General features: G+C 45.6%; 2 protein-coding genes across 2 annotated transcripts; one reads left to right on the forward strand and one right to left on the reverse strand.

Moving 5' to 3' along the window:
- Positions 1 to 378: 378 nt before the first annotated feature.
- On the forward strand, positions 379 to 6,015 carry LOC143386025 (homeobox protein NOBOX-like). Its single transcript, XM_076841401.2, is given in 10 exon segments — positions 379 to 415; positions 2,108 to 2,208; positions 2,210 to 2,343; positions 2,345 to 2,652; positions 2,961 to 3,067; positions 3,435 to 3,535; positions 3,798 to 3,883; positions 4,098 to 4,314; positions 4,787 to 5,091; positions 5,717 to 6,015. Coding segments are annotated over 10 exon segments (1,695 nt in total).
- A 14,468-nt stretch (positions 6,016 to 20,483) lies between these two features.
- LOC143410640 (rho guanine nucleotide exchange factor 5-like) lies at positions 20,484 to 27,730 on the reverse strand. Its single transcript, XM_076871455.1, has 9 exons — positions 27,664 to 27,730; positions 27,204 to 27,457; positions 23,932 to 24,062; positions 23,205 to 23,357; positions 22,783 to 22,912; positions 22,447 to 22,521; positions 21,943 to 22,032; positions 21,305 to 21,462; positions 20,484 to 20,649 (listed from the first exon to the last, which is right to left on the reverse strand). Exons 1-9 carry the CDS (start codon positions 27,728 to 27,730, stop codon positions 20,484 to 20,486), a joined length of 1,224 nt encoding a protein of 407 aa, XP_076727570.1.
- Positions 27,731 to 27,786: the final 56 nt, after the last annotated feature.

Raw genomic sequence — 27,786 nt, forward strand, 5'->3', positions numbered from 1 at the left:
TAGGGCGTGGGTGAGCCCAGCACCGCATCTCGTGCTTGGAGACCCCCAGTGGTTTTGCTGTCTTGCCCCTCTTCTCCCCCCCTGCCTCAGCTTTGGGCGGAGGGGAGGGGTCCAGACGCAGCACCTGGGCTCCTGAAGCCCCCTGGGCCTGCAGGGGATGGGAGCACGGGGCGCAGCGCTCCCAGCTCCCAGTCCCTGCAGCTGTCCGGGCGCGGAGCCTCCGGGAGTCGGCCTCGCCCTGGGGGTGGGGGTGAGGGGATGCGCGCTCGAGCTGCAGGCCCGGCTCGTGCAGGCTCTGCACACCTGCCCACCGGCGAGGCTTCATTAAGCCGCGCCTGTGCAGCCCCAGCCGGCAGCCGCGGCGCGGGAGACCACACCATGGAGCCCAGGGAGGATCCCTGCAGGGAACCGCTGGGTGAGCGCGCAAGGGGTTCGGGCTTGGGGGGCTCTCTGAGGCTCGGAGACCTCTGGTCACTTTGCCCACTTTAGACGACCTTAGAGCTTGGGTAGCTGGTGCGCTGTAGTGGGGCAGGGAGGTGACCGCAGACCTCCCTGACTAGGGGTTCAGATCTCCCACTGCACAGGTGAGAAAACGCTTGGCTGGGCTAACGCCAGTCACTTTTCTTCCAAGGCAAATCACTCCAACAAGACATGTAACTGGTTAAGCGCTGGTGGGTTCAATCCCTGGTACCAAAAAGAGAAAGAGAGAGAGAGAGAGAGAGAGAGAGAGAGAGAGAGAGAGAGAGAGAGAGAAAGAAAAGAAAGAGTCATGTTTGTTGAGCACCTACTCTGTATCTGTACCAGGTTTATTGCCATGCCACACTACATTCACTACGAAAACGCCTTTAAGCTAATTTGCACCTCCTTGCCCACATCTCCATCCAACCTTGCCCCTTTAATAAAGCCCCGGTGGCTGCGCACCCTCTACACCAGCTTCAGATGGGCTCCTGCATTTCAGGCCTGTTGTGTGTCCCAGGAAACAACTTGATAAAGCACCTGAGCCAGAATTTGCCCTCCTGCTTTGAATATTGTTAGAAAATAATTTCTTAAGACATTACAATGCATGCAATTCCATTCAAATAACAATGGCCCTTATCTAGTTAACATTTATTTACAAAATTTTACAATTTCGTTGGAAATGATACAGCAGGTCCCTGTACCGTAGGTCTGAGTAAGTTATGAGTAAGCCCGGTTATGATTAAGTCTGGAAGTGAAGGGGAGTGTTGGGTGACCCTGGGAAGAACTTGTGCCCCCCTGTGCTATTTGATCTTAGGCTAATTACTCAAGTTTCTAATCCTCATGTCTTCATATGGGAGAAGTGCCTTCCTCACAGGGGTTAAATGCACACTGTACCAAGCTTTGAAAGGTGCTAACTCAGCCTTATGCCTGGACCATGGTAAGCTCTGGATGAATCAGTCAGCTAGGAGAAAGGAAGGCAAGATTAAAGAATTCTGAATGGGCTCCTTTTCCCTCACCTGTAAAGGGAGGGTTGGCCTGGACAGAGGGGGGAAATATGGGAACACTGGGAGGAAGTGGAGGTGCATGGGGTTGAGGAGGGCTGGCAGCGAGAGTGGGTGTTAGGGAAGGGGAGGGTTCCTGCCTGTCCTTCCTGTTACCTCCTTTGACCTCCCTGCCTGAGCTCTGGAACCCATCTTAACCTGCCTTGTCACTTCTGCTGGCAGTCACGTCTGGGTTCCAGTCTCAGGTGAAGCAGAATTCTAATCAATCTATTTCTCTTCCTAGTCTGCCCTCAGCCCCACCGTGGTCCCTTAGAAATACCTGAACAGATGCCTGTCCCTCGAACTCCTGGTATCTGGGGGCAAAAAAAGGGGGAAGAAGCATCCTAAATTAGGATTACTCTAGCATGGGCTAAGGCCCTTTTAAGAGCTATATATGTTTACATTTTCCAAAGCAGTTGGATTATCTAATCTTTACAACCATCAAATTAAGAAGGGAAGTCTGGAATTAGGGCCTTATTTGATAGGTAGACAGATGAAAACTTAGGGTCCAACAACAGGTCCACTGTGGAGCAGAAAGCAGCATGTCCTTGGAGCCCAGACTCCTACTTCTACCTGGGTCTGAGGTCAGTGGCTGCTGCTTCCCACAGGCCAGGAAGGTGGAGGCCAGTCCCTGACTGCTGAATTGGAGGAGGAATCGAAGGAGGGGTCAGCCCCCCATACTCAGGACACCCTGAAAGAAGAGCTGCCACCCCCCCTGTGCCATCTCAGGAGAGGAGCCACCTCCAGAGCCCACTGGAGAACCAACTCGTGCTAATGCCAGATGCGTGTGCCAGCCATTCAGCTCCAGGGCTGTCCACAAAGACAGGCAGAACCCAGGCAGACCCGTCTCATGGGCAAGGCTCTTCCCTCTTAGCATGACAGGCAAAGACAGTAAAGAGATCGGCTTCCCCAGGCCCTGGTAAACACAAAAAGGCCAATGCCACAGATCTGGCCTCAACATCACTGCTCAGTGTTGCTAAGTCATCCTGTGCCACTCACAACCCTGTGCCTTGTGGGTCAGGCCGGGGCCCCTGCCACCTGGCCAACCTCCTCAGCACATTGACCCAGAACAGCCAAAACACAGACCAGAAGAAGGGGTCCCCAGAAGTGAACTGCCAAGTTCAGAAAAAGACTCAAACCCTCTACTGTTCAGGTAAGCCGTGTGTATATCACTTTGTCCTGGATCTCTCTTGACCCCACAGCAGTCTTTGGCCCCAAGGGGAAGGCTAGGTTGTCTCAGCAGAAAGCAAGCTTGGGACCAGGACAAAGGGTCAGGATAGCAAACCCCATACAGGTCTCAGCCATGACGCTCAAGAGAGAATGCCTGGCCCACTGGGGAACTTAGCTGCAAGGTTCTTGGGGCAGGGACAGTGGTACTATCTGCTGGAGACACCTGGTAGGCATCTCTTCTCTCTTGCCATGTTACGTGATTGACTTCCTCCTGCCCATTTCTTCTTGCAGACCAGCTGGAAGAGCTAGAGCCAATGTTCCAAGAAGATCACTACCCTGATGGTGACAAGCGCCGGGAGATAGCCCAGATGGTGAGGGTCACTTCCCAGAGCATCATGGTAAAGGGGGCTGGTTAACCAGCAGGGGTAGGAGGTTGCTGAGAAGCTACCAATTGGAATTTCTGTGGGTTAGGGCACGTGCTCAGCCTCATTGTGCAGGGAGGCTGAAGTTGGGTCTCTGATGTGGTGCCTCTCCATGGGCTTCTAATAGTGCTGCTGCCATGTACTATCAGAAGAAGAAAGAGGTGCATAGGCCTTGGTTGTTAAACCAAGTGGACAGGTAGGCTTCTGAAGCAAAGTAGTGCAGGACCTCCCACCCTTATGTAGCCATGCACCGTATTGACTGATGTTTCTGCTGGCAGATGTCCCTGGACTCTAGTTTCTCCTCCCCAATTCCTCAAGTTCTCCAAGTATCTTTACCCCATAGGTGTGGTTCCAGAATCGCCGGGCAAAGTGGCGAAAAATTGAGAAGTTGAATGGGAAAGAAAATGAGGACAATCCTGAAGCTCCTGCCAGCAGCCAGTGCAGGTGAGGAACCCTCTGGACCTTCCAGTAGGTAGAAGTGGAAGCCAAACTGGGATCCTGGGATCTTGAAGGGGCAAGCGTTGGAAGCTGGGTGTCAGGCCTGGGGTTGTTGCTAATGTTAGAGTTTGTGGCTGAGAAGGGGCTGGAGGTGGCCAGTGTCTGACAGGAGGCAGAGTTTATGGATTTGGTATCCTTATCTGCTCTGAGGTGCTTGTCTAAATCCAGAGACCACCAGAGCTACATTGTCCCTTTTCTCTGCCTCCAGCTCTACAGAAGAGCTCCTACCTCCCACGCCCATGGACGGGAAGTCTGGCCCCTTCCCTGCAGAGCCCATTCTGGATACCTTTCCAGGTGAGCTCCTACCTTAAGAGGGTTCACTTGCCCAAGAAAGGTCTTTGACCTTCAGAGGGTCCTTGCCCAAGAAATGGGAATGGGACAAAGCTCTCCAGGGTTTTGGGCCAGAGGAGCCCATTCAGGGGACCCTGGGCTTTGCACAGGTCGTCATTCCACAGGCCCAGGTCTGCCTGGCTGTCTTCTTAAGTCCTTCCTTGACTTCTGTTCCTAGAGCCCCCTCTGCTGATAATGTCCGACCAGACTCTGGCACCCATCCAACAGAGCGAGGGTACTCAGAGGGTGGTGACCCCACCACTCTTTAGTCCCCCACCTGTTCGAAGAACCAACTTTCCTTTTCCCCTGGGCCCTGTGCACACCCCCCAACTGATGTCTCTGCTGGCAGATGTCCCTGGTAGTGAGAGCAGTCCCACTGGATCCTGGGGGACAAGGTATGGGACCTAAGAGGGAGAGAGACCTGATTTATTATGGGAGGGATACAAAGGAGGAAAAGTCAGACCTTGAGAGGGGGGAAGGGCTGCGAGGAGCAAGGAATAGTACATGTGATGGGAATTAAAAGGGTAAGTGAGAGCTGGGCTGTGGCCCAGTGGTACAGGCTCACCTGGCAGGTGTGAGGCCCTGGGTTGGATTCTCAGCACCACATATAAATAAATAACTAAAATAAAGGTCCATCAACAACTAAAAAATATATATATTTTAAAAAGTGGATTTGGAGTAGGAATGATCTAGGATACTGTTGCAATGAAATAGAAAGAAAGAGGACAGGCAGGAGCACTGAGGGGGGCGGGAAGCAGTGTGGGGTGCCCACAGAGGTAGGGGGAGGAAGTCAGAAGATACCGCCTACTGTGCGGCAAGAACCAGGCCACCTCTGGACCTCACTACACATTCCTCTGTCCCCCACAGCATCTCTTCATCACCCATCTGCTCGTATTTGGAAGACGCGGAAGCCCAGGATTACCAACAAAGCAGCCAGCCGGGACCGTTCCAGTTCTCCCAACCTCCACAGACTCAGCTTTTCCAACCTCCCCAGCCCCAGTTTTCATACCTGTTTCCCTTCCCCTTCCCCATGCCCAGTTCTCTGACCTTTCCACCACCAGAAGACCCCCTCTTTGTGTTTCCTTGTGGTCCCAGTGGGGGCATGTCACAGGGCTACTACTCAGGCCCTCCATTGGGGCAGATTCTGCTGCAGCCACCCGCTGGAAATGTGGGTGAGTTGGGGCTGGGAAAGAAGACCCTTTTATGACTGAGGAAGGGGCAGAGGCTCAGACAACCTTATTATCTGCAGGGTAGACTGAGATGGGGCGTGCTTTTTAGCTGTCCCAGCTCAGCTAGTTACAGGTCTCCTAAGTCTCAGTGTCCTGGACTTGGATGTGGGGACAAGAGTGCAGATCATTGAAGGACCTGGTGAGGATTAGAAACAATATGAGTAAAGACACGTGGCAGTGGCAGAGAGTAGATGGCAGCCTATGTCAGCATGTCACTGGGCCTCCTGAACCTCAGAAGTCCCAGAAGCATCCACTTATTGAGAATCTTGGGAAGGGAAAGAAAGACCCATCCAGGTGGCCCTACTGTCCTTGCTGACTGCAAGAGACAGCACTTGGCCTGACCCAGATCCACTCTGTGTCCATATTACCAAACCGATGAACCCGGAGCCCAGGAGCCTTCCTGTTCCTGTGGGGAGAGCTTGGTGCTAGTTTTTCCAAGACTTGCACTGGGGTCCTAAGCTGTGGTGCTGTGGATGGTAAAAGAGAATCCCTTCTAGTAGGCACTGAATGATATTTGATGCTCTTTGTCCTGTCTAATAATTCCTATGTCTTTTGACCCTCCTCCCAGGTGCAGTATCCTGGAGTGACCTCTGTTTGCCAGAACTGCCCTTCCCTGGTCCACTCTACCCACAGACACTGGGGCACCCCTCAGGAGCAGATGGCTATTTTCCTGATCTATGTACAGCTCCTGGTGCTCAGGCAATGATCAGGCAGCCTTCTCCAGGTCTTGACCCACTGCCAGAAGGGGCCACACCAGGAACTGGGCCCTTACTCAGCAAGGCACAAGAAAAGCAGCCTGTCTCCTCCCTGGAGCCGTCCACAGCATTGGAGGAGGTCAGAGAAGACAAGAATGGCTGTGCTCCCTAGTTGGAATCAAAGAGTAGAAAGAGGGTCCTGGGCATGGGGGGACAGGATTGGGGTACCTGCACAGGGGGTGCTGATGAAAGGGCTGGGAAGGATTCTGGGCTGGGTGGGATCCGATACCTCCCCAGTGTGCACTTGCCTTGCCGGGCATTAGAGAAGGAAGAGAGTTGGACCTGCCCTCCCCCCACACCTCTATGATATTCCCGAAGAAAGGGGAGCCCAGGTTACTTCTGAATGCTGTGTCAGTACGTTGTTTCCTTTCACTGCTGGACACTGAGCCTGAGGGCCACTGTAAGCAGTAAACTAGTCTACCTTGTGTTCTCTGATTGTGAGTCCTCCTGCTCCTTTGCGTAGAATGGGCTTTGTATCCACACTGAACTTGAATGGCTTCCTTCCATCTGCTAGTGGTCAGCCAAATCAGGCAATGAAGGTGGAAATATTAATTAGAACCTATTGGCTCCAAGCTTGAGGTGCTGCTTCAGCACATTAAGGGCTAAAGGGAAGACTGAAAAGGAGCGTCATCAACCAATTTGAAAAGAGAAGGGATGGGCGGGTGGCACCCGGGAGAGGGATTGGAAAAGAGCCAGAAAGACGAATGGAGAGTAGAGACTGCCATGAGAAGTAACGGGGCACAGACCAGGGCACAGAAGAAGGAAAGAGCCAAAGGGATTCATCTTTCTGAAATAAGGCCTAGCAGAAGAGAAAAGGGACACAGACCTGGAGAGTGAGAGCCCTTACAGCAAGCTCATGAGGGGAGCAAGACAAAGTGGGAGGATGGGGAGATGTCACCTGAAATAGGAAGTGAAACTAAAGGGAGCAGGGGTAGCTAATGGGACAGACAGGTGCATGTGACCAAGGAAAACCAGGAGGTGAGCAACTGAGGGTTAGGGAGGCAGGGTTGAAAGGCCAGTTAGGAAGAGGAGTGAGAGATAGGAGAAGATGCAGTTGCAGAACCTGCCAGGGGGTCGCACAAATGCTCCTCAACTCTGTTATCATCCAAAACCATTGTTTGCACCTTCCCACAGACTTTTTGTATGTGGGTGGAGGTGGGGGGGAGCTGCATTTTTGACTGAATAAAGTCAAATCACATTGTCTATACAGCAATCAGATAATTTAACATTCTTGGAAACCTAACTACATAACAAATAAGATGAGTTTGGTGTGGCTTGTATTTTTGGAACACCAATTGTTGTTTGTAATTATTTGTTATTTTGGTACTGGGGATTAAACCCAGGGGAACTTTGCAATGTACACTTTGCACTGTAATATTTAAAATTTAAATATTACAAAGAGCTGGATAGGCAGCCCTTTGTAATATTTAAATTTTATGCAGAGACAGGGTCTCGCTAAAGTGCTGAGGGGTCTTGCTAAGTTGCTGAGGCTGCTCACAAATCTGCAATCCTCTTGCCTCAGCCTCCCAAGTCGGTGGGAATACAGATGTGCACCACTGCGCCTGGTGTTTATTAACCATAAACCATATTATCAAAATGCTGATAAACCTTCTATTACAGAAGCCTGTAGGAATTTCACATTAAACTTCTTTTCCTTTAGTTTCTAAAAACCATCTTTTTGAAAATCAAGATATTTGCCTCTATGAAGGCTCAGATCACCTTTCCTGTTCTCACTGAACAAAGTATAGAATTATTTAAGCACTTGTGAGACTCTGGTTTGGGTCCTAAGTCTACCTTACGTTTTTATGCCCAACTCTTAATTTCCATACTGTTTCCTTTCTTTGACATAGAGGCTGAACCAAGAACTAAGTGCTTTTGCTTTCTCTGTGTTATATGGATATTATTATGTCTGCCTCAGGGAGTAGATTTATCTTTCCCTTGTTCTTTCCTGTCCCCAATTTGGTTTTATATTACCATTATTGTCTGTTTGAGTACATTTTATGTTGTTACAACAGAGTACCAATAGACTGAGTAGCTTATAATGAACACAAATGTATTTGATCATGGTTCTGGAAACTGGGGAGTGCAAAATATATTTGCTTGTGGTTTGGGGAGCAAGGTCCAGGTGCTATATCCGGTGAGGGCTTCCTTGACATGTTACTGGGTGACAGAGGCATCACATGGCATATGCCAAAGAGCAAGAGAGGACTGAACTCGCCTTATAACCAGCCCACTTCCATGTAGATGACATTAATCCATTCACGAGGGCAGAGTCCTCGTGGCTGAACCTTCTCTCACAAGGTCCAGCAATTTCTGCAGCTTGAGAGTCCTGCTCCTGTGTGACTCCACTGGAACCTCTGGGCAAACCCATCTGCTCCTGCCTCCCCCACCTTATACTTGCCGTCTTCATCTTCTGACAGTACAACCATGGGACTCTGCTGTTGGTCACAGTAGAATCTTTCTTTGCAAATCTCAGAATAAGAAAAAAAAATCCATTTACTCCAAATTTTTTCCTTACCAACCTTCATCGTTCCACTAGATGGCAATCTACCACCACTTGATTTTTGAACTAAAATGTTTACAGTGAGAAAGCCAGTGGGAATTCTTTCCAGAAAATGCCCCAGAGCCCCATCCTGTCAACAGACACCAGTTTAAAGTTATTAAAGTTATTTTGGATGTAGCTTGGTTTTCCAGATAAAACAAAGTATGTTCAGTTAAACTGGAATTTTGGGTAAAGAGTAAATAATTTGTTAGCCTCAGCATTTTTCTGCAGTATGTGGGCATTTTATATTTTTACTTGCTGAATCTGGCTATTGCAGTTGTCACATTTTGCTAGGGACATCTGCACCCATGACAGCTTCAAAATCACCCTGGATTGGGATGCTGCCTACCCAGCTTTCTCGCAGGTGAGGCTTCTGAGCAGACCTGGGTTCAGTGCTGGCACTTAGAACCCACATGGTCCCCCCAGCCTCACTCCCAGCATCAGAATTCTTCAATCAAGCTTCATGCTTGTCTTTATTTAAAAAAAGTGTTTTCTTCTAAAGCAGGTTTGGTTTCTATTTTCTGTTCCTATTGGCTGAATATTTTACATTATAGTCACAAAATTTTATGAGACAACCCATTAGAATTTATTTTTAAATGTCCATTTAAACACCACTTACCTAAATGGAACACAGAATGGAAACAGGCTTTAATTGGGCTTTTGTTGAGTGAGTTCCAAGTCTTAAATGGTGTTGATTATTTAAGAGTAAATCTATCTAATTTTCTGGAAATGAAGCATCTCCTTCATTCACCCAGAAGAGGTATTATTTGAGTCCAGGGCTTCAGGAGATTTAGGGTTGTTATATTTGTAGTTTAGTTCATACTGTTCTTTTATAAAGATCTTCTCATTTGAATTTCATAACAAAGCTCTGAGAAATACAAGGCAGACATATTTTCCCATCACTCAGGGGACATTTCCAGACACTGTTGGTACTGGGCAAACACAAAGATAAAATATCTTCCCAGTTTTCTGGGAACTGCCAGTCTCATTGGACACCAGTTACAATACAGGGGTCAGTACAGGGCGAACATTGGTCAGGGGAGACTGGGGAGGGAGCCTGGGAGAGGCCCTAAAGACCAGGCCATGGTGCTCGGGCTCTATTGTTCAGGTGAACACAGGACTGCTTTAACATGGAGGAAGGGAGAATGAAGCAGAAGAAAATGTGGCATTGAGACTGGTAGGGGGTAGTTTGTGGGTAGAAGTGTAAAGAGCTGGAAGAGGCATTAGGTGGGGAAACATTCAGAAGCCCAACTGGAGCTGTAAGCCTTGGAGGGGAAGTTGGACAAGTAAGTGGGCAGACAGAACCATCCAATCTACAAAGGAAGAAACTGAGGCTTACATGATTTCCTAAAAACTGCCTTCACCAAAACTAGACAGAATCTTTGAATTTATTTTATTCTCCAAATGCACATGGGGGAGTCTTGCTTTGCAATGCTAGCATCCCATTAAAAAAACCGGAAAGATCCTTAACAGGTAAAAAGCTATGAATGTTAGATAATTTTCTGAGCTTTTATGTTTAACAGGCTGAAAGGGCTTCTTCTAAGGACGCAGAAATTGGTCCTTAGACAAAATATTAATAATGATGATAAACATTTATTTAGCTTTTATTGAATATCTAGTGCTTTGCTGGGTAATTTTCTTTCAAAACAACCTCATTATGTTTTATGCATTTTATAGGCAAATATCTGAGATTCAGAGAGATTTAAATATTTGCTCAAAGTTGGAAAAGGCATAAGTTTGGAATAGAGTTTAAACCCATCCTGGTCAGGTGTAGTGGCACACACCTGTAATCCCAGTAATTTGGGAAGCTGAAGCAGGAGGATTGCAACCAGTTCAAGGCCAGCCTCAGCAACATAGCAGAGCCCTAAGCAGCTTAGTGACAGCCTCTCAAAATTTAAAAAATGAAAAGGCCTGGGAATGTAGCTCAATGGTAAAGTGTCTAAACAAACAAAAGACCTGGGTTCAACCCCAGTACAAATAAATAAACCATACCATGAGATGATAACTTCAATAAGCAATGTCTGTTGATAATTTTTAGAGGGAGATAGTCATAGAGGGAGATAATCAAGAAGGTTCATGGCCCCAGATTGGTGCCTAAATAATATAAACAGTACTGTTTCATTTGATTTAAAAAGAAGGGCCAGGTGTGGTAGCGCATGCCTGTAATCCCAGCACCTGGGGAGGCTGAGATAGGAGGATTGTGAGTTCAAAGCCAGCCTCAGCAACTTAGTGAGGCTCTAAGCAACTCAGTGAGACTCTGTGTCTAAACAAACAAAAGACTGGGGATGTGGCTCAGTGGTTAAGTACCTCTGAGTTCAATCCCTTGTACCAATAAAATAAAATAAATGGGGATATTATTGTGATGTCGAAGAGGGAGGAAAGGATAGAGGTAAAAGGGAACAGGAAGGGCGTACACTGCACAGCTGGAAAGGGACTTGGAGAGTAAAGGGAGCAGATAGGAAGCCAATGTGAAGGACTGCCTGAGAAAAGGCTTAGGGAGGTCGCTGGCGTGGCTGGGGCCAGCTGTAGCCATCCTCACTCCTGGCAGTTAGGAGGGGTTACCGGTGTAAAGTCAAGTTCAACGTCATTATGATCACTCTTCCTTATAATCCCAAGTCTGGGAGCAGCAGGGAGATCTTGCAGCGTCCTGGAGAGAGGTGTTGACAACGTGGCCTCCAGAGGGAAACAGGAGGGACACAGATGGTGTAGAGGATGCTCTGATGCCAATAGGAGAGCGGGAAGGTTGGCTGGGGTGGAGGAGGGAATGTGGAAGGAAGCCTGGGTTCCAGAGCCCGGCACCTGGAGGAAGCCAGGCAGGATGCAGGAGTCCAGAGGTGGGGGTGGCCTCTGCCTGGACACTGTGGCCTCCGCACATGATTTTCTTCATTCCAAGCCTTCACATTCTATTTCTGCTTCTTGCCACCTGGTCAGGCTGCCTCTGCACATCCTTCCTCCCAGTTTTATGATCTGAGGATGGGATTTCCAACCACAGGGACTGGGCGGTCAGTCCTTCCTGGCGTTTCCCCTCCATCACTGCTCAGGTCTGCCCCTGTCCTCCTCTTCCATTGCCTTCCAACCTGAGTGCACCTCCAACTGCTGCAATCTTGCCCAGTCCATATTCCTGTGGCCCACTAGGGACACCAGCCTCCTATTTCCACAGGCCTCTTCTTCTGAGCTATCAACCACAATAGGCACTGAATGTCTCCAACCTTCAATTTTACCCACTGGTTGTTACTTTACCCTGTACAGAGCACAGAATTCAATTCGATTTGATTCTTCTGTTATTTTCTATAACTATCAATTATAAGAATTGGCAAAATCAAGTGCTCACTTTTATATCAAGTGAGTTTAAAAAAAATATGTTCCTAGGCTGACATTAAAAGGACAACTGCCAGGACTGGGAATGTAGCTCAGTGGCAGAGCCCATGCTTAGCACGTGTGAGGCCCTAGGTTCAGTCCCCAGCACTGAAAACACACTCAACAATCAATCAATCAATCCCTGTTCAGAAAGGGACAACTGTCAAATGCTTTCTAAAAATAGTCTATACATTCATTTTCTTTAAATTCTTAGCTTAAAAATGCCTTCATCTTTTATTTTCCTTTGCTAAGACCAGTATTATCCCATTTCAGGGAGAAAGACCAGACATTCTTCATTGATTCCAACTTCTCCAAAGATTCTTTTTTGTACTTTTCTCTTCCAAATCTAAACAGCCACACTCTCTCCCCCTCTCACAGGAGTCTCTGGTTAAGGCCCTGCTTGTGCAAGGATGATGATTGTTTTGCAAACCACACCTTGACCCTTGTTTCCAGTCTGTTGCCTGACCACGCGCCATCCTATCACCAACACCTGCTTATTAACAGATCCACACCTGACCACAAGCTTCTCCTGCTCTCTCACAAAATTTCCTGCCTATTAATATTCTGTTTGTTCAATCTTTGCCTCTGATGGCAAGTCACCTTCAACCTTTTAGGATGATCACAAACTCAGTGAACAACTTGCTTAAATCCCAGGGGTGAACACTGAGTGGTTTCCATCTGTAGTTTATAATTAATTGGCTGTGTGATATCAGGCAAATCACTGTCCCTCCCCAATCTGCATTAGGCACGTTAGACATAAATAAGGGTTAAGAAAAGGGGCTTCATGATTCTTTGGATTCCAACAGCATGGGCTTTTCTCATTCCCACAAGTTGATCTCCATAAGAAAAGATGGCAGAATTGGCCGGATGAGTCCCACTGCAGGGTCCACGGGTGCTCTGTCCTCATTGTTTGGCTTTTCTCTCAGAGACTGTCTGCTTCCATGATGTCTGAGGTCTCTCTTGCTGGTCTTTACACTTGACCACAATACTTGACAGTATGTTGTTCTCAGCTACCCTCTCCCAGCCTGAAGTTTCTTCCTGGTGTTCAGGAGTCCCTGGGTCTAATTGAGAACTTCCATCTTAGGGTACAAACTGACTAGATCCGGCTTTACTTTTGTGTTTTCTTCTGCATTGTTGAAAGATAGTTGCTTCTCTGAAATGCTCAGGTAAAGTGCCAGGAAAATATTTATCTGCCCATTGGTGCTCCTGAAGAACTGTGTGGGCCACATTTGGCCCCTCCCTATTGCAAGTTCTGCCCTCAGGCCCATGACTCACTCACCAAGCACAGGGATCAGCAGTCCCTCACCCTCTCCAGCTCGGAAATACAGTTTATAGCACACAAAAACCTAGCTCCTTTCCTCCACCATCTCCCTGCTCATAGGCCACCCTGAAAGAATCCACAGCACCATTCACTCACCTTCACTCCCTGCATTTTCTGTGCCTGTAGCCTAGCCTTGGTTTTCACAACAGTCCCTGGGAATTGTAGGCTGACTGGATGCTCTTGCAGGGAAGAGGCTAGGGAAATTTCCACTCTGTAACTGTCGTTTAAAATGGGCGGGATGGAAAAAAAATGGGCCAAAGACTATTAAGCCTAGAGAATGTTCTAAATCTGAACAAGAAGTATATTTGAGTCATGACCTGCTTGGCATCTCTCTCTCTCTGTAGCTCATTTACCTGTAACCTTTGCCCTTTCACACACCTAATTTCAGAGTGAGAAGATTACATTAAACTACAGGTTTGGAGTCACTATAATCATGCAGCTCCAGGGTCAACAGTTGGTGTTAGTGGTAAAACCAAATCACCGCCACAAAAATTATTTATGCAGAGATCTCAAAAACCGAGTACCAACATGCACAAGTGTTGGTAAAGTGTCTTGGGAAGGTGAGTGGGTCAAGGACCACATCTACAAGGGCCATGTCTATAAGGGCCATGATACAAAATACCGGACTTCTAATTTGATCTCATAAAGAATTTATCATAAGGGCAATACCCCTAAATGCTTGAAAAGCACAAACTACATGACTGGATCAATAAGGAATCCAAAAGGAAATCAAGTTTATTTCAGGGGGATAAATATGTGTGCATAGGGTTATGATTCAGTGAGTTTGCCTCCCATGTACAAGGCCCCCGGTTTGATCTCTACCCCTGGGGAAAATGAAAGTCTCCATAGGCTGGTCTTATCAAGATCATTATAAATGACCAAGATAATAAGCAATGCACAATTAAAATTTTAAAATAATAGCTAATTTGAAGTGAATATTGGTAGTGAAAACTTAAGGATAGCTTTCTAAGTTAAGAGAGTAGACAAAAATGACCTGCAAATTCAGTAGAGTCAAGTTCACAAATAATTTACCATCTTATGACCTTAAGCTCCACTTGTGTTTGAGTCAGAAGAGGGTCTACACTGAGGACTGCTGTTGATGTCTCCTAAAGATACTTCTTCATGCATTGTTTTACTTTAAAAAGCAACAAAACACTGTACATTCATATGTGCTTCAAATGCAATTTTATCCAAAAAATACGGGCTAATGCTTGTTGCTACACTCTTTCCTAACAATTTTGGCTATGTTTCTAAGCCAAAGATGCCAGATGAGATTAAAGAAGAAGTTAAGTTCAATTCTGGAAATCTGAAGAAGGATTTCACTATACCTACACTTAATTTCCCTGTACTCAAATTAGAGAAATTTTAGTAATTCAACTGCCGAGAGATCTATATCTAAGTTCTTCTCTTTTGTTTTTTAACCAACAATCTAAACATAGGTAGAATCCAATATCTTTTGGCTTCCCAGGTTAGATAATAACCCAATTAAATGAATACATGTTAAATATTGAAAACATAGTTAAAAGTCTTAAAGAACGTAGGTTCAAAGGGATCCGAAAGCCTTAACAACTTCAAGCAAAGAAGCAGTCATGCAATTCAAAAGATTATTTGCATATGTTTCATTTAGAAGGTGGTTATTTTACTTCTCTGAGCAAATATTGGGGACTTTGTCTACAAAATTATAAGGTTGCATTGAATCATATGGCCATTATTCAAATACTGGCTTTAACAAATAGTTTGGATTCTTAAAATTATTATTGCTATTAATAACAATGAGCTCCTCGTTTATATATTTACATATATATGCAAATCTTGTCATATATTAATAATAAATATTACTTAATTTATAATCTGATTTTATGAAAATAGTGGAAAAACTCCACAACTGAAATTCTCCATCTATTTAAAACTTTTTAGCAACCATCCTGCTTCAGACAAAATGTTATTCTTCATTTTCACATGCTATAGTGATAATAATTTAAAAAAAATAAGCAAGCTAACATATTTTAGGATGGATTGAAAAGATAGTGTTATCAAAAGTGGTACTGTGTGGTCATTATCATGATGAACTGGAGATAGAACAAACTTTATAATGTTTATTCTTACCTTTCTACAAAGTTGCAATGCAACCTTCAAGGAAAGACCATAATGATCTAGCTTAAAAGATGCCATGGAAGATGCTAGGTTATTATTACATCATACAACAGTTCTCTGTGACAAAAACAATTCAGTGATACCCTTCAACTGAGAAAGGTAATCTTAAAGGAGACAGAGGAAAATATATGGTTAGAGTTGAATAAGACTTTGGAGCTTGCTTGGTCTGATCTTGCATTCTACATATAAGGGAATGGAGACATGGAGAGATTGAATCATAGCCTGTGTTAACCTCACTTTAGGCCTCCTGACTTGGATTCTAGGACTCTTTCTGTTGTGCCATGCTGCCTTCATAAAGAAGTCAAAACTTCTGTGAAGATATCTTTACAATGATGTGAGCCACAATAAGAAAATCATGAATGGTCTGAATAGGATTTGTCACATCCACCCAAACTAGCCAATATCTAGACCTTATAGGTATAATAAACAGGGTTTGAATGGGGCTTTCATTACACATCGAGTACTTCTCCTTCCTTCTCCTACTTCTGATACCATGAAAAGAAGAACAACTGCCCAAACTCTCAGGGGTCACAAAGCAGCTGCCACACCCTACACCCCATGTTGGCCTTCTTTCATGACACCTAAAAGATAGGCTGGAACTCTTATGGGAATCCATGTTTTGAAACTTGTTCAGTCTGAGGAGTCTGAGAAGAAAACACTCAGAGAAGTGCCAAGTTTATTATGGCAAGAGTACCCCCTCACATTGCCACCCAGAGACACAGATCTCAGCGACGCATGCACAACATTCACACCAACTGCGGAGACTCTGAGGCTGAAAGATACCTTAGAGGTCACCAGCTTGACTTCCCATCTGATGTGTCAATCCCTCTTAAACATTGTCCTCCAGTGACCTGAGGTCAGAGTGTTGAACTTGTGGCCATGACTGGAACTTGGGCCAGGTCTAAATCTGCACTCTGGAAGCCAAGGATGCTTTAGGACCCTATGGTAGCAGAAGTAAAGGTCCCTGAATAAGGCTTTTCAGGCCCTTTTCCTATGAAAAAAGGAACCCAGAGTCCAGTGTGAAGTCCCTCAACATCCCCCCACCAAGCACAAAGCACAGAAAAGGAGGCCTGGGATGAGTGGCTGGGTTAATGGGTTTTTGTCCTTGGATTTAGTTCTTGGTCCACAGAAAGCCTCTGCAGCAGTTTCAGAGGGCAGCCGTCTCCATGAACAGCTTATTCTTAAGCTCATGAGATTCCTCTCAGGGAATAGCTAGGCACGATGTTCCACCAGTTGTAGTTTGGCAGTCTTGACTCGATGGGCCTCCTTCAGGTTCCGCGCACGAACCTCTGGGTTGGAAATGAACTCCACTTGTTGCAGAGGGAACCAGCCTTGCTCCCCGTCCGAGAGCCTCACACCTTCCAGCCAGCCTGTGGGCACAGGGCAAGCATAAAGAATTACCTGGAGGGGGCCAGCCTCCCAATGTACTAAATATGGCTGCCCTGGGTCTGGTGAAATCTGCAGCTGCCCATTCCTGAGTCTTCCCCATTGTTAGGAGTTGCATTGTGTCCCCTTTCCCAGTATGGGTTGATGTCCTAATCCCTGGGACCTCAAAACAAGACCTTATTTGGGAATGAGGTTGTTGCAGATATAATTAGTACAGTTAAGCTGAGCTCATATTGGAATAAGGTGGCCATTAAGCCAATACAACTGGTGTCCTTACGGAAAGAGGGAAACCTGGGCACACACAGAGGGAAGAGGGCCCCAGGGAGATGTGGGCAGAGACTGGAAATGTGCTGCTACAGCTAAGGAACATGTGTGACTATCAGACTGGACAAGGCTAGGAAGGATCCTCCCTAGAGGTTTTGGAAGGGACATGGCACTGCCAACACTTTGATTTTGGACTTCTTGCCTACCAAACTGTGAAAGAATAACTTTGCTCTGTTACAGCAGCCCCAGGAACATAACCACCCCCACGTCTTGCCTCGGACACCTGGCCTGCTCCTCCTGGAGTCTCCCTCTTACCATCGCTGCTCTGCTGAGTCACCATCACCACGTCGGCCTTCTCTAGTGCCAACTCGTCATTCTCTCGGGTCTTGTAGGTGCAAAGACACTGGACTTGTGGGGAGTCTTTGGAAGAGAAGAGTGAAGAGAGATCAGAAGAGGCAGGAGCCCAGAACACGAGCGAGAAATGGCAGGGAGAAGTGGGCAGGACTTAAGTTAGAGGTAAGTGTAGGCTCATAAACAAAGGGGGAGTTTGGAAAAACATTCATCTCCTACCAGCAACCAAGTAGTTGATACAGAAATAAAAATACCAAAACTGAAATGGATCAAAAATTCTATGTCTCTGGAGAAGATGACTGAGAAATTTGCGACCACTGTTTGTTTACTACAAATACTAGAGATCCTATTGAAAACCCACTTTCCTTCTGAACCCCTCCCCAGTCCCTTAGTCTTCAATGGATTGTGAACTTCTTAAAACTGACTTTTGGTAAGAGCCATGTCTCCCTCTTCTAAATGTTCCATTTATGTGCTTTACTTCTCCACTGAGATGGTAAAATCTGAGCCTGTGACTCATTCTTTATTTCCTTCAATGTCTGAAGTGAGACTGGGAGACTCTATCAGTGGAATCCCAACTATGCCCTAGACAAGGGACTCAATCCCCTTTGGCTTCAGTATCCTCATAGAGTGACCAAGATAATTATTGATCAAGATGATTCTTGAGGAGTTGCTGGATATCTGTTTATTTTTATGAATCAGGCAAAATTTCCATAGAGCTGAGGCTGAAGATAACAAAGTTCAGAGTGTGGCAGACCTCTAAGTGTTCCATCATATGCGGGTATTGCTCTTCTTGTTTTACTACCCTGCACTGGTTCTCCCAGAAAACAAGCACAAGACTGCATATTATTTGTATTTCTTTTTCTAAAACTCCTCCCCGTCTACCATTCTTAAGATCATAGTGAAGAAAGAAAAATGACCCTGCCTCCCTTTTCCACCAGGGAAGCCAACTAATGGAATATATAAGAAGTTAACAGATTTTAGTTCTCCTAACTCCTTTTCAAAGCTTCCTTATATTCATTTATTCTTTTCAGATACTAAAAACCCAGTATTCCTTTGAGTTCTTTTTTTTCTCTGGACATAAACTAGGAAATCCTTGCTGGTGGACAACTGAGGGCTGATATAAGAGCCAAAAGAAGTCCATCTTGGCACAAATGCACACGAATTCAGAATGTGAGCCTGCAGCTACTGGGGACCCTCCAGTTAAGTGGCCTCAGGCCATCCCATACAGGAGGGGCATGGTCAGGACACATCTGTGTTGCTATCCTCCTGTGATCCCATATTTTCCCCAACACCTTCAAATTAGTAAAACCCAGGAAAAATCAGCAGAATGGACTTAAGGGGACAAATATCTTAGAATGAATAAACTATAGCCTAAGGCAGTGTGTATGGGGGGAGGGCATTGCCATGGTGAAGAGCAATTTTAATCAGATGTATCTCAGTGTTGAAGCTCCAGTGTTTAAGCTTCACTCTGGAAGTCTGAGGAAAAGCAACAACAGAAGTCTCACAGAGTTACCGCCCAGCACCCTGACCTCTTGTGTCCAGGGGAGACCTCTAACCCTGATGATCCTCAGTCACCATAACACTCCAACAGATCCAACTCCTCTCTTGGCATGGCCAGGGCGGAGATCCAGCGAAGATTTTTCACTTATGAGAAAACAAAATAGGGTGGTATTTTCGGTTACAACTGCAGCCTTGGGGTGTGTATCATAGCCAACAATTGGGAAGCAAATAGCTGTGGGAAGGACTTTCTAGTTCAGTGATTTCACCACAAAGTCACAAGGACCCTACATGGTGGAACCTGGTATCATCCTGAACTGTAGGTTAACGTGTCTTTCACACTTTCCCTCTTTCTTTCCCCCTCCAGATTTCTTATACCTTCCAAGTCGGGGTATAAAGTTACCTGTCAATTATACACATACAGACTTTCCATTTTGGAAATTGTGCCAAGTAAAATGTTTGTCCCAGTTTAGATTCCCTCTATCACTTTGCATGATTCTTGATACTCCCTTGCCCATATTAATCAAATATTTCAAAAATAAAAAGTTATTCTGTGATAATAATTCAACTGGGGAGAAATACCTTAGTATTTTGTTGTTGTTGTCATTCTTGTACAAAGTAATCCTAATTTTATAATCATCTGGAGGTTTTGCATTATCTTAACCTCGGCTTCCACATATGCCTAGGTAATTGAGAGCTGACACTTTTACTGGAAAATTCTACCCAAAGTACTAAACAAAGAGAACATAACTGCATCTGATTATTTAGTTTATGTGATATTTACCATACACAACCTGCTATCTGCCTTTCTGTTTCATAAGTGAAGGTAAGTGTTATCAGTACTACCCTGAGCAGTCTTCCAAGGGAAGAAACTGAAAATCTTCTTGAATGTAGGAAATCTCAAATGATTAGATACGTTGAAAATTTCAAAGAAAGACTCTTTTCATATCTTTTATAATACTGATAATACTATAGTCTTTTAGGAATTCATTGTTGTAGGCATTATGTACCACATTTATTTTACTTTTAATTCTTTTTTAAAATTTGACAACTTAGCAACACAGGGTCTTGCTAAGTTGCTACAGCTGGTCTCCAACTTGTGATCCTCTTGCCTCAGTCTCCCTGTTATAAGGATTATAGGTATCTGACGCTACACCTGGCTGTAAACCAGATTTTATAGGTAAAATTGTGGATCTCCAAAGATGTATGCACAAATGAATATATTAGTTGTTATGATCATTGAAAAGATAAGCCAATCAAATTTCTCAGCACTATGACTTTCTGCTTAACAGAATATGGAGTAGGCAGGTTGGGGTGGGGGAGCAAAAGGCACCCAGTGCTTGTCTTATTCATATATGTGCCCAGCAGCCATGGCACTGAAGGGTCTCTGGTTTGCACACATGAGCGCTAACTCACAGACACCAGGATGAAAATTCTTTGCTTACTCCATACCAGTCCATCCCCTTTCTTTAGTTTTTTGAGTAAAGGATATAAAATAGATGCTGAGTCTTAATGGCAACTTCAGACTTCCTCCTGCCTGTGATCTCCTGCAAGTTGCCTATTAGCTCTGGGAATTTAGAGCTCTCCATTATAGCCCCTAGTCCAGAGTGGGCTAAGTAGTGATTAGGTGGTTTCCTGGACATTTTTTTTTGCCTGGTCCCACTTCCTTCCCAGGCTACCCACACCAGTGCCCCTGCCCAGCCCCATCTCACTGAGTCTCTGTGCGGAAGAAGAACTCGGCCTGGGTGCCCTGTGTGTTGTGCCGCAGGAAGAGGCGGAAGAGGTTTTTGTGTGGTCTGTGTAGCTTCATTTCACACTTCTCCTCCCGGATAGAGGAGAAGGGAGCATGGTCAAATACCAGGAATCGGTTACCCCTTCAAAATAGAAGTCTTTTCAGTGGACTCTAGGCTTTCTATATTCTATCCACCTTCACATTCTTGGATTCAAATTCTATGTCCTTAGCATCTGCAGCCTGAAAATTCCTATAAAAACCACAAAATGGTCCTAACTTGCTTTCAAGATGGTAGCTCCTGTGTCCTCACCAATTTGGCAAAACATCTATCCCTTGCAATGAATAATGGGTTACTTTAAGAAGTTGAAGAAACAGAATGAATATAAACTTTCCAAGGTTCCAAGGGATAGAGTATTAAGATCTGAAATTAGTTAAATATCTCTGGGCTAGCAGGTGGATTCCAGCCCAAAGTGTGCACACACCCCTACACACACACACCAAAAAACCAAAACCAAAACAAACAAACAAAAAAATGATTTCAGAAGGTGGTTAAGATCATTTGAGGCATTTGTAACTCCATTATGGAGGCATTTATAACTCCTCATAACATAATTTGGTGGGGTCTTTTTTTTTTGCTCTGGGCTCATTTTTCTCTTCTCCATGCTATGACCTGGACTCCATGGGTTGAACCACTGAGAAGATCCTCTAAGAAGACAACCCTTCTCTGTTCCTTTATGGCCTTCCCTCTTAACTTCTCCATTCCCTTTCTCTCCCAGCCTCCCATTCCAAACACTGACTCTCGAGGCCAGGACAGTAATAGGCAGTCATTGAAGAGGTGCAGATGGATTGGATGTGTATTCAGTTTCCTTCGCATCCCTGGGGAGACGCTGAACTCTAGGGCTGTCAGTTCCCCACTCTTCACCAGCCAGCAAGACTGTGAGATGAGTGGGAATATCTATGGGCAGAAGAGAGAGAAGGCAGTGTCACAGACAGTCCTTCCCTCCTCACCAACCATCTCTTCCTTGTTTTCTCTCTTACTCATAACCTACCTGCTTAGATTCTGTTTCCCTCTGAACCCTCTAACTATCCTGTCCACTCCTCCTCTTCCTTGTAACTGCTGTTCCTTCTTTAAATTATCCTTCCAGAGATTCCCTATGAGTCACAAGCAAATGTGTGAGTGGGTGTGTATGTATTTGTCCTCCCTTTTTAACACCAAAAGAATATAATATGCACACAGTTATGCACCTTCATGTGACAGTGACAATAGTTTTGGAGATTGAAGAGGATATTTGTGTATCTCAGAAACAGAACAGAAAGCAAGGCAGGATGGTTTGAGGCTGGAAAGAGGGATACAAGAGGACTCTGTTTAGAAGGTGACCTGTGGGACATGCCATAGAGAGTGATGGGCAGAGTAGGGGGCTGGGCACTAACTCACTTTGCACTCAAATTCAATCTTCTGGCTCAGGTAGATCAGTTCCTCTGTCCGACGCATCCTCTGGACATTATTATTGCAGTCTCGGATCAGCTGAGGGTTTGGCAAGGGGAGGAAAGGGGACAAGTACTGTATTAGAGTCTTTGATCTCAGAGTTCCCTGAAAGCAATCTGGAAAAGGATATGACAGCCTCTTCTTTTCTCCTGGGCTGGCATTGACTAAAGGGAACATGGAGGTCAAGCCTTAGGACTCTGGTGTATTCTGCACAAGCTGACAGAATGCTCCTGGGTGAGGGGCTATGGGAGTGGGAGCGCAGTCCCTTGGTATGTGGTGCTGGGTACGGAAGAGGAGGCTGTGGGTAGACATGCTTGGAGGTGTGGTGGATGCCGGGAAGCTGAGCTCCACCTTAACAGGATCCCACCTCCCATGCTGCCTGGAGCTGTGGGCCTGAGGAAGGGATGACTTGTCTGTGAAGGACAATCAGGATGGGAGTGGGTAGCTGCTGACCTCCTCCAGGGCATGGTGGGCCTTTGTGGACTCTGCTTCTTCTGAGGAGCCAGGTTGTGTCCTCTTCAGAATGTTCTATAGGATAAACAGCAGGCAGGAGCCAGGTGGTAGGAAGAAATAAACAAATAGAAAGAGATAACTGGGGGTTATTAATGGAGAAGCCTAAGGATACAATTTCAATAACAAATATTTCTGAGAAAGAAGGGTGTGTGCAGTGGGGAGACTGCTCACATCCTCCACAGGAGGTGAAAGGCCAAAGAATGACGGTCCTCTGTCCTGAAGCTTCTCAGGATCAGCCCTTTGAGATACGGGTGATGACCCATGTACCTGCCATACCTGGAGCAGCAGCTTGAGACGGGTAATGCGCTGGAAGGACAGAATCAGAAAGGATTTGAGGGAAAGGTGTTGGCAGATTGGGTCACTTTCCAGCTTCTCCAAGACCTCTCGGAAACTGCTGTTGCTATTCCTGCATGATAGTGAACCTCTGGTGAGGAGGGACATGGGGAATGATGGGGGGCTCCGTGAAGGCATGGGGAATGGAAGCTCAGTGGAATATCTGGGGTTGGGAGACAATGGTGAGATCTGCTGCAGAGGGGCCCAGATGTGATTGCTGAGAAGATCTGATATGGAGGGCATGCTGGGGCTTGACACCACACCGCAGGCACAGGGACATGAACCCTTGGGACAGCACTCTGGGTGAGGGATTGGCACAAGGTCACTGCAGGGCCCACCAAGAACTGAATGGGGATCAGTCTCACAGCAGACTTTGGAAGGTGCGTTCTTGATAGGTCTGGTTGGTGATGTAAGGCAGGTAGACCTGGCGGAAGTCTGGAGCATGGTTCAGGACTATATCACACACTTGGAAAGAGAAGATATTGTTCTCGAAGTTCTCTTCCAGGTCTGAAAGGAACCTGTACAGTATTTAAACAAGTTTCGTGAAATTTTAGGGCCTCAACTCAGCAGCCCGCTGACCCCTGTTATGCCCTGACTTCTGACTTCTTCCTATTAGGAACTTCTATTGACTCTCCTTAGCTCTGTGCTTCTTTCCACACACTAGGATTCTCTATTTTTGCTAGTTTGCTCCTGATTTAACTCTTGATTCTCATATTCTATTTCTTCCTTTTCTTCTATCTCATTCTGGTTTTCCCATCTTCAGATGATTTCCTCATCTTATCTCTAATGTAGCACATGCCCGCAGTTATGTCCACAACCTTCACCCAGGACATTTTTCTCATTAACTTACTTATCCAGTGATGGCCTGTCTAACCTCAACTGTCTTTGCTTCTTTGCTCGTCCTATCTCTACAGCCATCTGGAATCATAAAGGGAGCTGAGGCCCAATTTCATCCTGAGACATGGCCAAGGGAAGGTTTCTAAAGGGAAAACACTGACTGAAGGTTCAGTGGCTAACAATACTGAGGCTGAGGGAGTGGTACTTGGGAGAGGATAGTCTCACGTGGTGCTGATGTCTCAAACATCCCATAACCGAGAGAAGAGCCACTGGTACTCCTGGTTGGAAAGGGTGGCCCTGAGTTTGCTTGAGAGTTGGAAATGATTCACAGCTATGTGCAGACTGCGCAGGTATGAGGCCTCTGACACAATCAGCTCAAATTTGGCCTAAGATGTTGAAAAGGAAGAAGACAAATGAAAAACTTTGCTAGCTCTCTGGCATATACCAGACACTAAGGAATATTCTAGGATTAGGGATCTAAATAAGATAGACCCTTTCATAGCTCATGGTCACAACAGAATCTAACTTGATCTGGGGGAGAGATAAGAGTTGTTTCAATATGTAAGATTTAAACCAGAGCTTGAAAAACATGTGCAAGCATCCAAAGGCAAAAATATGCTGATCAAGAAACTCAACATGCACACAAATGGATATCTATGAGAAATGGTGACCATGCTAATTTGCTTCACTGCAGTAATCTCTCTCTCTCTCTCTCTCTCTCTCTCTCTCTATATATATATATATATATATATATATATATATATATATATATATATCATAACATCAGGGTGTACACCTTAAATATACACAGTAACATTTTTTTTCAAAAAAATGTTCCTAAATAAATTGAGCATTTTGGGAACCAATTATACAAAAGTATCAAGAGATGAGGCAGAAGAGGCAAAGAGAGATAGGAACAAGGTCTAGAGAGTTAAATAAACAATGTAAAACAGTTTGGACTGAAGATAAGAGAAAAATGACAAAAACAAGGTTTTATGTAGGGGAATAACTTGATGAGATGTGCTTTCTGATAAAGACATTTCTGGAACAATGTAGAGAAGAGAGTACAGAGAGTAAAGGGTAAAGGGTAAAGAGAGCCAGGGTAGGAAATGTTGTAATAATACCAGATGAGAGATGAAAGCCTCAAGAAAGAAGGGGATGAGGGTACGCAGGCCAACTTCATAAGTATTTAGGGGGCAGACCTGGAAGGACTTGGTTACTTGCTAAAAATTGGGTCTGAATAGGAAGGAAGGGCCACAGTTAACACCTCAGTGTTTAAGTCAGGGAACGAGGTGAACAGTGGAGTCACTAGGTGGATGATAGAGTTGTCTTTGAGAGAGGAACAGGTTTAGGGAATGAAGCTGATGGATCAGGTTGGGGTGGAAGGAGAAATAGAAACAGGATATTTGAGAACAAGATGGTGCAGTTGTGTTATAACATAAAACACAGCCCTTGAGAGCATGTTTGGAGGTTCCAGCAGGAGGTGCAATGACTCAGGGCCATGACAAGTGTGGGCTTCTCATGCTTTCCACCCAGGCATGTGGCTTCAAGATAGACCCCGGATAGAAAAGCGAAAGAAGACAGACACACCTTGGATGGCCAATGACATGGCCCAACAACCTCCCCTACAGCAGCACTCGAGCTGATGTTGCAGGTTTGTCTGGTCCTGGGGCCAGTGTTCACTGACCCTGCGACGTTGGGTGGTTCATTGAATCTTTCTAAACCTCAGTTTTCTTGTCTTTTTATGCAGATAGAGTGGCTCTCCCCTCACAAAGACAGTCAAAAGAAACGGAGCCTGTGACAGCACACTGTAGTCCCCAGGGGGCTATTTTATGACATGCAAGTGGGTGTATAAGAGGTTGAGATGCAGAGGCCTCTCTTCTCACAAACATGAGGCCAGAACTGGACCAGGAGCCCTGGAGACTCCCTAGTTTCCTGGAGTTGGGGAGACAGAGCTAAAGTTTGTGTCATATCCCATTGTTTGAATAAGAAATATGGGTACATTCGTGATTTTCTAAACATTCTCAATGTATTTTAAAAATGGTGGTGAGAACAGGGCCTTCAAGTCTGAGCTCTGAAAAACCTAAAAACATCTGTCTCTGTGGTAGTAAAAGCATTGTTTACCATTACATTCTTATGGCCAAACTGTTACTCCTCCCTGATGATGAAAGGGGAAAGCTTGGCACTAACATTTAGCAAACTATGCACCAGCCACGATGCTAAACTAAATACGTGTTATTTCATTTAAACCACGTAGCAGTGGTGATGTCTGTAACCTCAGTTACTTGGGAAGCTGAGGCAGGAGGATTACAAGTTTGAGGCCAGTCTCAGCAACTTAGACCCTGCCTCAAAATACAATAAAAAAGGCAGAGGATGTAGCTCAGTGGTTGAGAAGCCCTGGGTTCAATTCCTCATCCCACAAAAACTAAATGAATAAACTAAACCACCCAGCAACCTTGAAAGGTAGGCATTTTAACTTCAATGTGTGGATGAGGAGATTGAGATTTAGTGAAGTTATATAACCTGCCTAAAGTTGCACAGCTGGTAAGTGGGGAACCAGGTGCACCTCACGTGGCACTAACATAGTCAACATTTCTTGAGTAACAGGCTCTCATCTTTTCACTTCTCCAGTAACTCTTTGTATCTCTAGTTTACAAACGGGGAAACATCAGCTTAGAAGGATGGAGTAACTTGGCCAAGTTGAACGGTAGATCTTAAAGGGAGTTTCCCATGCAGGTCATTTACTCCAAAAGCTAATTTCTTAAAATATTCTATTGTACCCTGCTCTACTGCCTTCCTAGGAAGAAAGGCTGCATGTCATATTTCAGATAGATCTGCGAGTTAAGAGAAGCTTTTGATGGAAAACGTGCTAATAGTGATAGCTTAAAACCCGACTAACAGCCTCTAGTATTGCTCTTGGGAATGAAGACCCAGAAGAGATGCTCGAAAAGAGATGCTCGAAAGCCTCTTAGATCAACTCCCCGGGGCCCTCTTTTAGGGACCAAAATATATATATATATATATAATATATATTATATATATATATATTATATTAATATATATATATATATATTATATTATATAAATTATATATATATCTTGATTGAAGAGGAAACTTCAGTGTAGCCTGAAATCTTGCAGGAAGAGGGAAATTTCAGTCTACCCTGAAGCATGGGATGAAGTTCATCCAACAAATTTACAGGCATTGTTACTCTACACAAGCCCAAAACCAGTAACCAGTGGGCACAGATGCACAGTGGCATGAGGAAGCAGGGAGGAGGACAGTGCTCATACTCAGAAAACAATTCATTCTCCAGAACGGTGAGGATTCAGGGTCACTGTGTGTGTGTGTGTGTGTGTGTGTGTGTGTGTGTGTGTGTGTATGTGTGGGGTGTGGGATGAGCATGGGGTGGGTACAGCCTGCTCTTAGAGGTGGTGCTGTGAGTAGGAGACAGTAAGGTCAGCAAGGCAACCTTGCCAGCTTTCCTGTAACCCCTTCTCCTCCCACACCCTGCCCTGCTTGGTACCTCTTGCAGTTTCTGGTCTTCGTGGGTCATGGAGAACAGCACAGCACTGTTGCACACCACAGGGATTTCCTGCCAGAGGGAGACACTGGAAGCCATGGAGAGGCGCTGCAGGTAGGACTCTGAGGACACCAGCGTCTTCCGAGGCTGCCGCGGGGAGCTGGGCCCAGGGGCCTCTGCCAGGCTGTCCAGCCGCTGCTGGCTCTGAATCTCCTTGTTCAGAAAGAAATCGCTGTATTCCTGGTAAAGTAGCTGGGCTACAGTGGCATGGGAGGATGCATAAGAGAGGAAGAAAGGGAAGGTGAACGGAGGCCCAGGGAAAGATGGAAGCTGCCCAGCTACTGCTGACCTGGCAGTTCTCTCTCCTGCAGACTTCACCCCAGCCTGCCAACAACCATGAGGCCCAGTCTCTTCCTGGGCAGAACACCTACCTAGGCCTGCAGACCCACTCCAAGGTACTCACAGGAGTTGATGAGCTTGGAGCGGCATCTTGAAAAGCCTCCTGTCCCCTCCTTTGGTTTCTTCTCCATGTGGAGGAAGGAAGGCTCTGAGGTGCTTGCTGGCCATGAGATAGATGACTCTGGGC

This window comes from Callospermophilus lateralis, chromosome 11, assembly GCF_048772815.1.
Source record: "Callospermophilus lateralis isolate mCalLat2 chromosome 11, mCalLat2.hap1, whole genome shotgun sequence".
Classification (NCBI taxonomy): domain Eukaryota; kingdom Metazoa; phylum Chordata; class Mammalia; order Rodentia; family Sciuridae; genus Callospermophilus; species Callospermophilus lateralis.

Bases quoted from the DNA above. Each gene is read 5' to 3' on its own strand.
- LOC143410640 (XM_076871455.1), bottom strand. From the start codon at position 27,730: ATGGAGAAGAAACCAAAGGAGGGGACAGGAGGCTTTTCAAGATGCCGC. The intron at 27,458-27,663 runs GTGAGTACCTTG...ATGCCACTGTAG, and splicing joins CTCCAAGCTCATCAACTCCT to CCCAGCTACTTTACCAGGAA. The intron at 24,063-27,203 runs GTACCAAGCAGG...TCAACATCTTAG, and splicing joins AAGACCAGAAACTGCAAGAG to GCCAAATTTGAGCTGATTGT.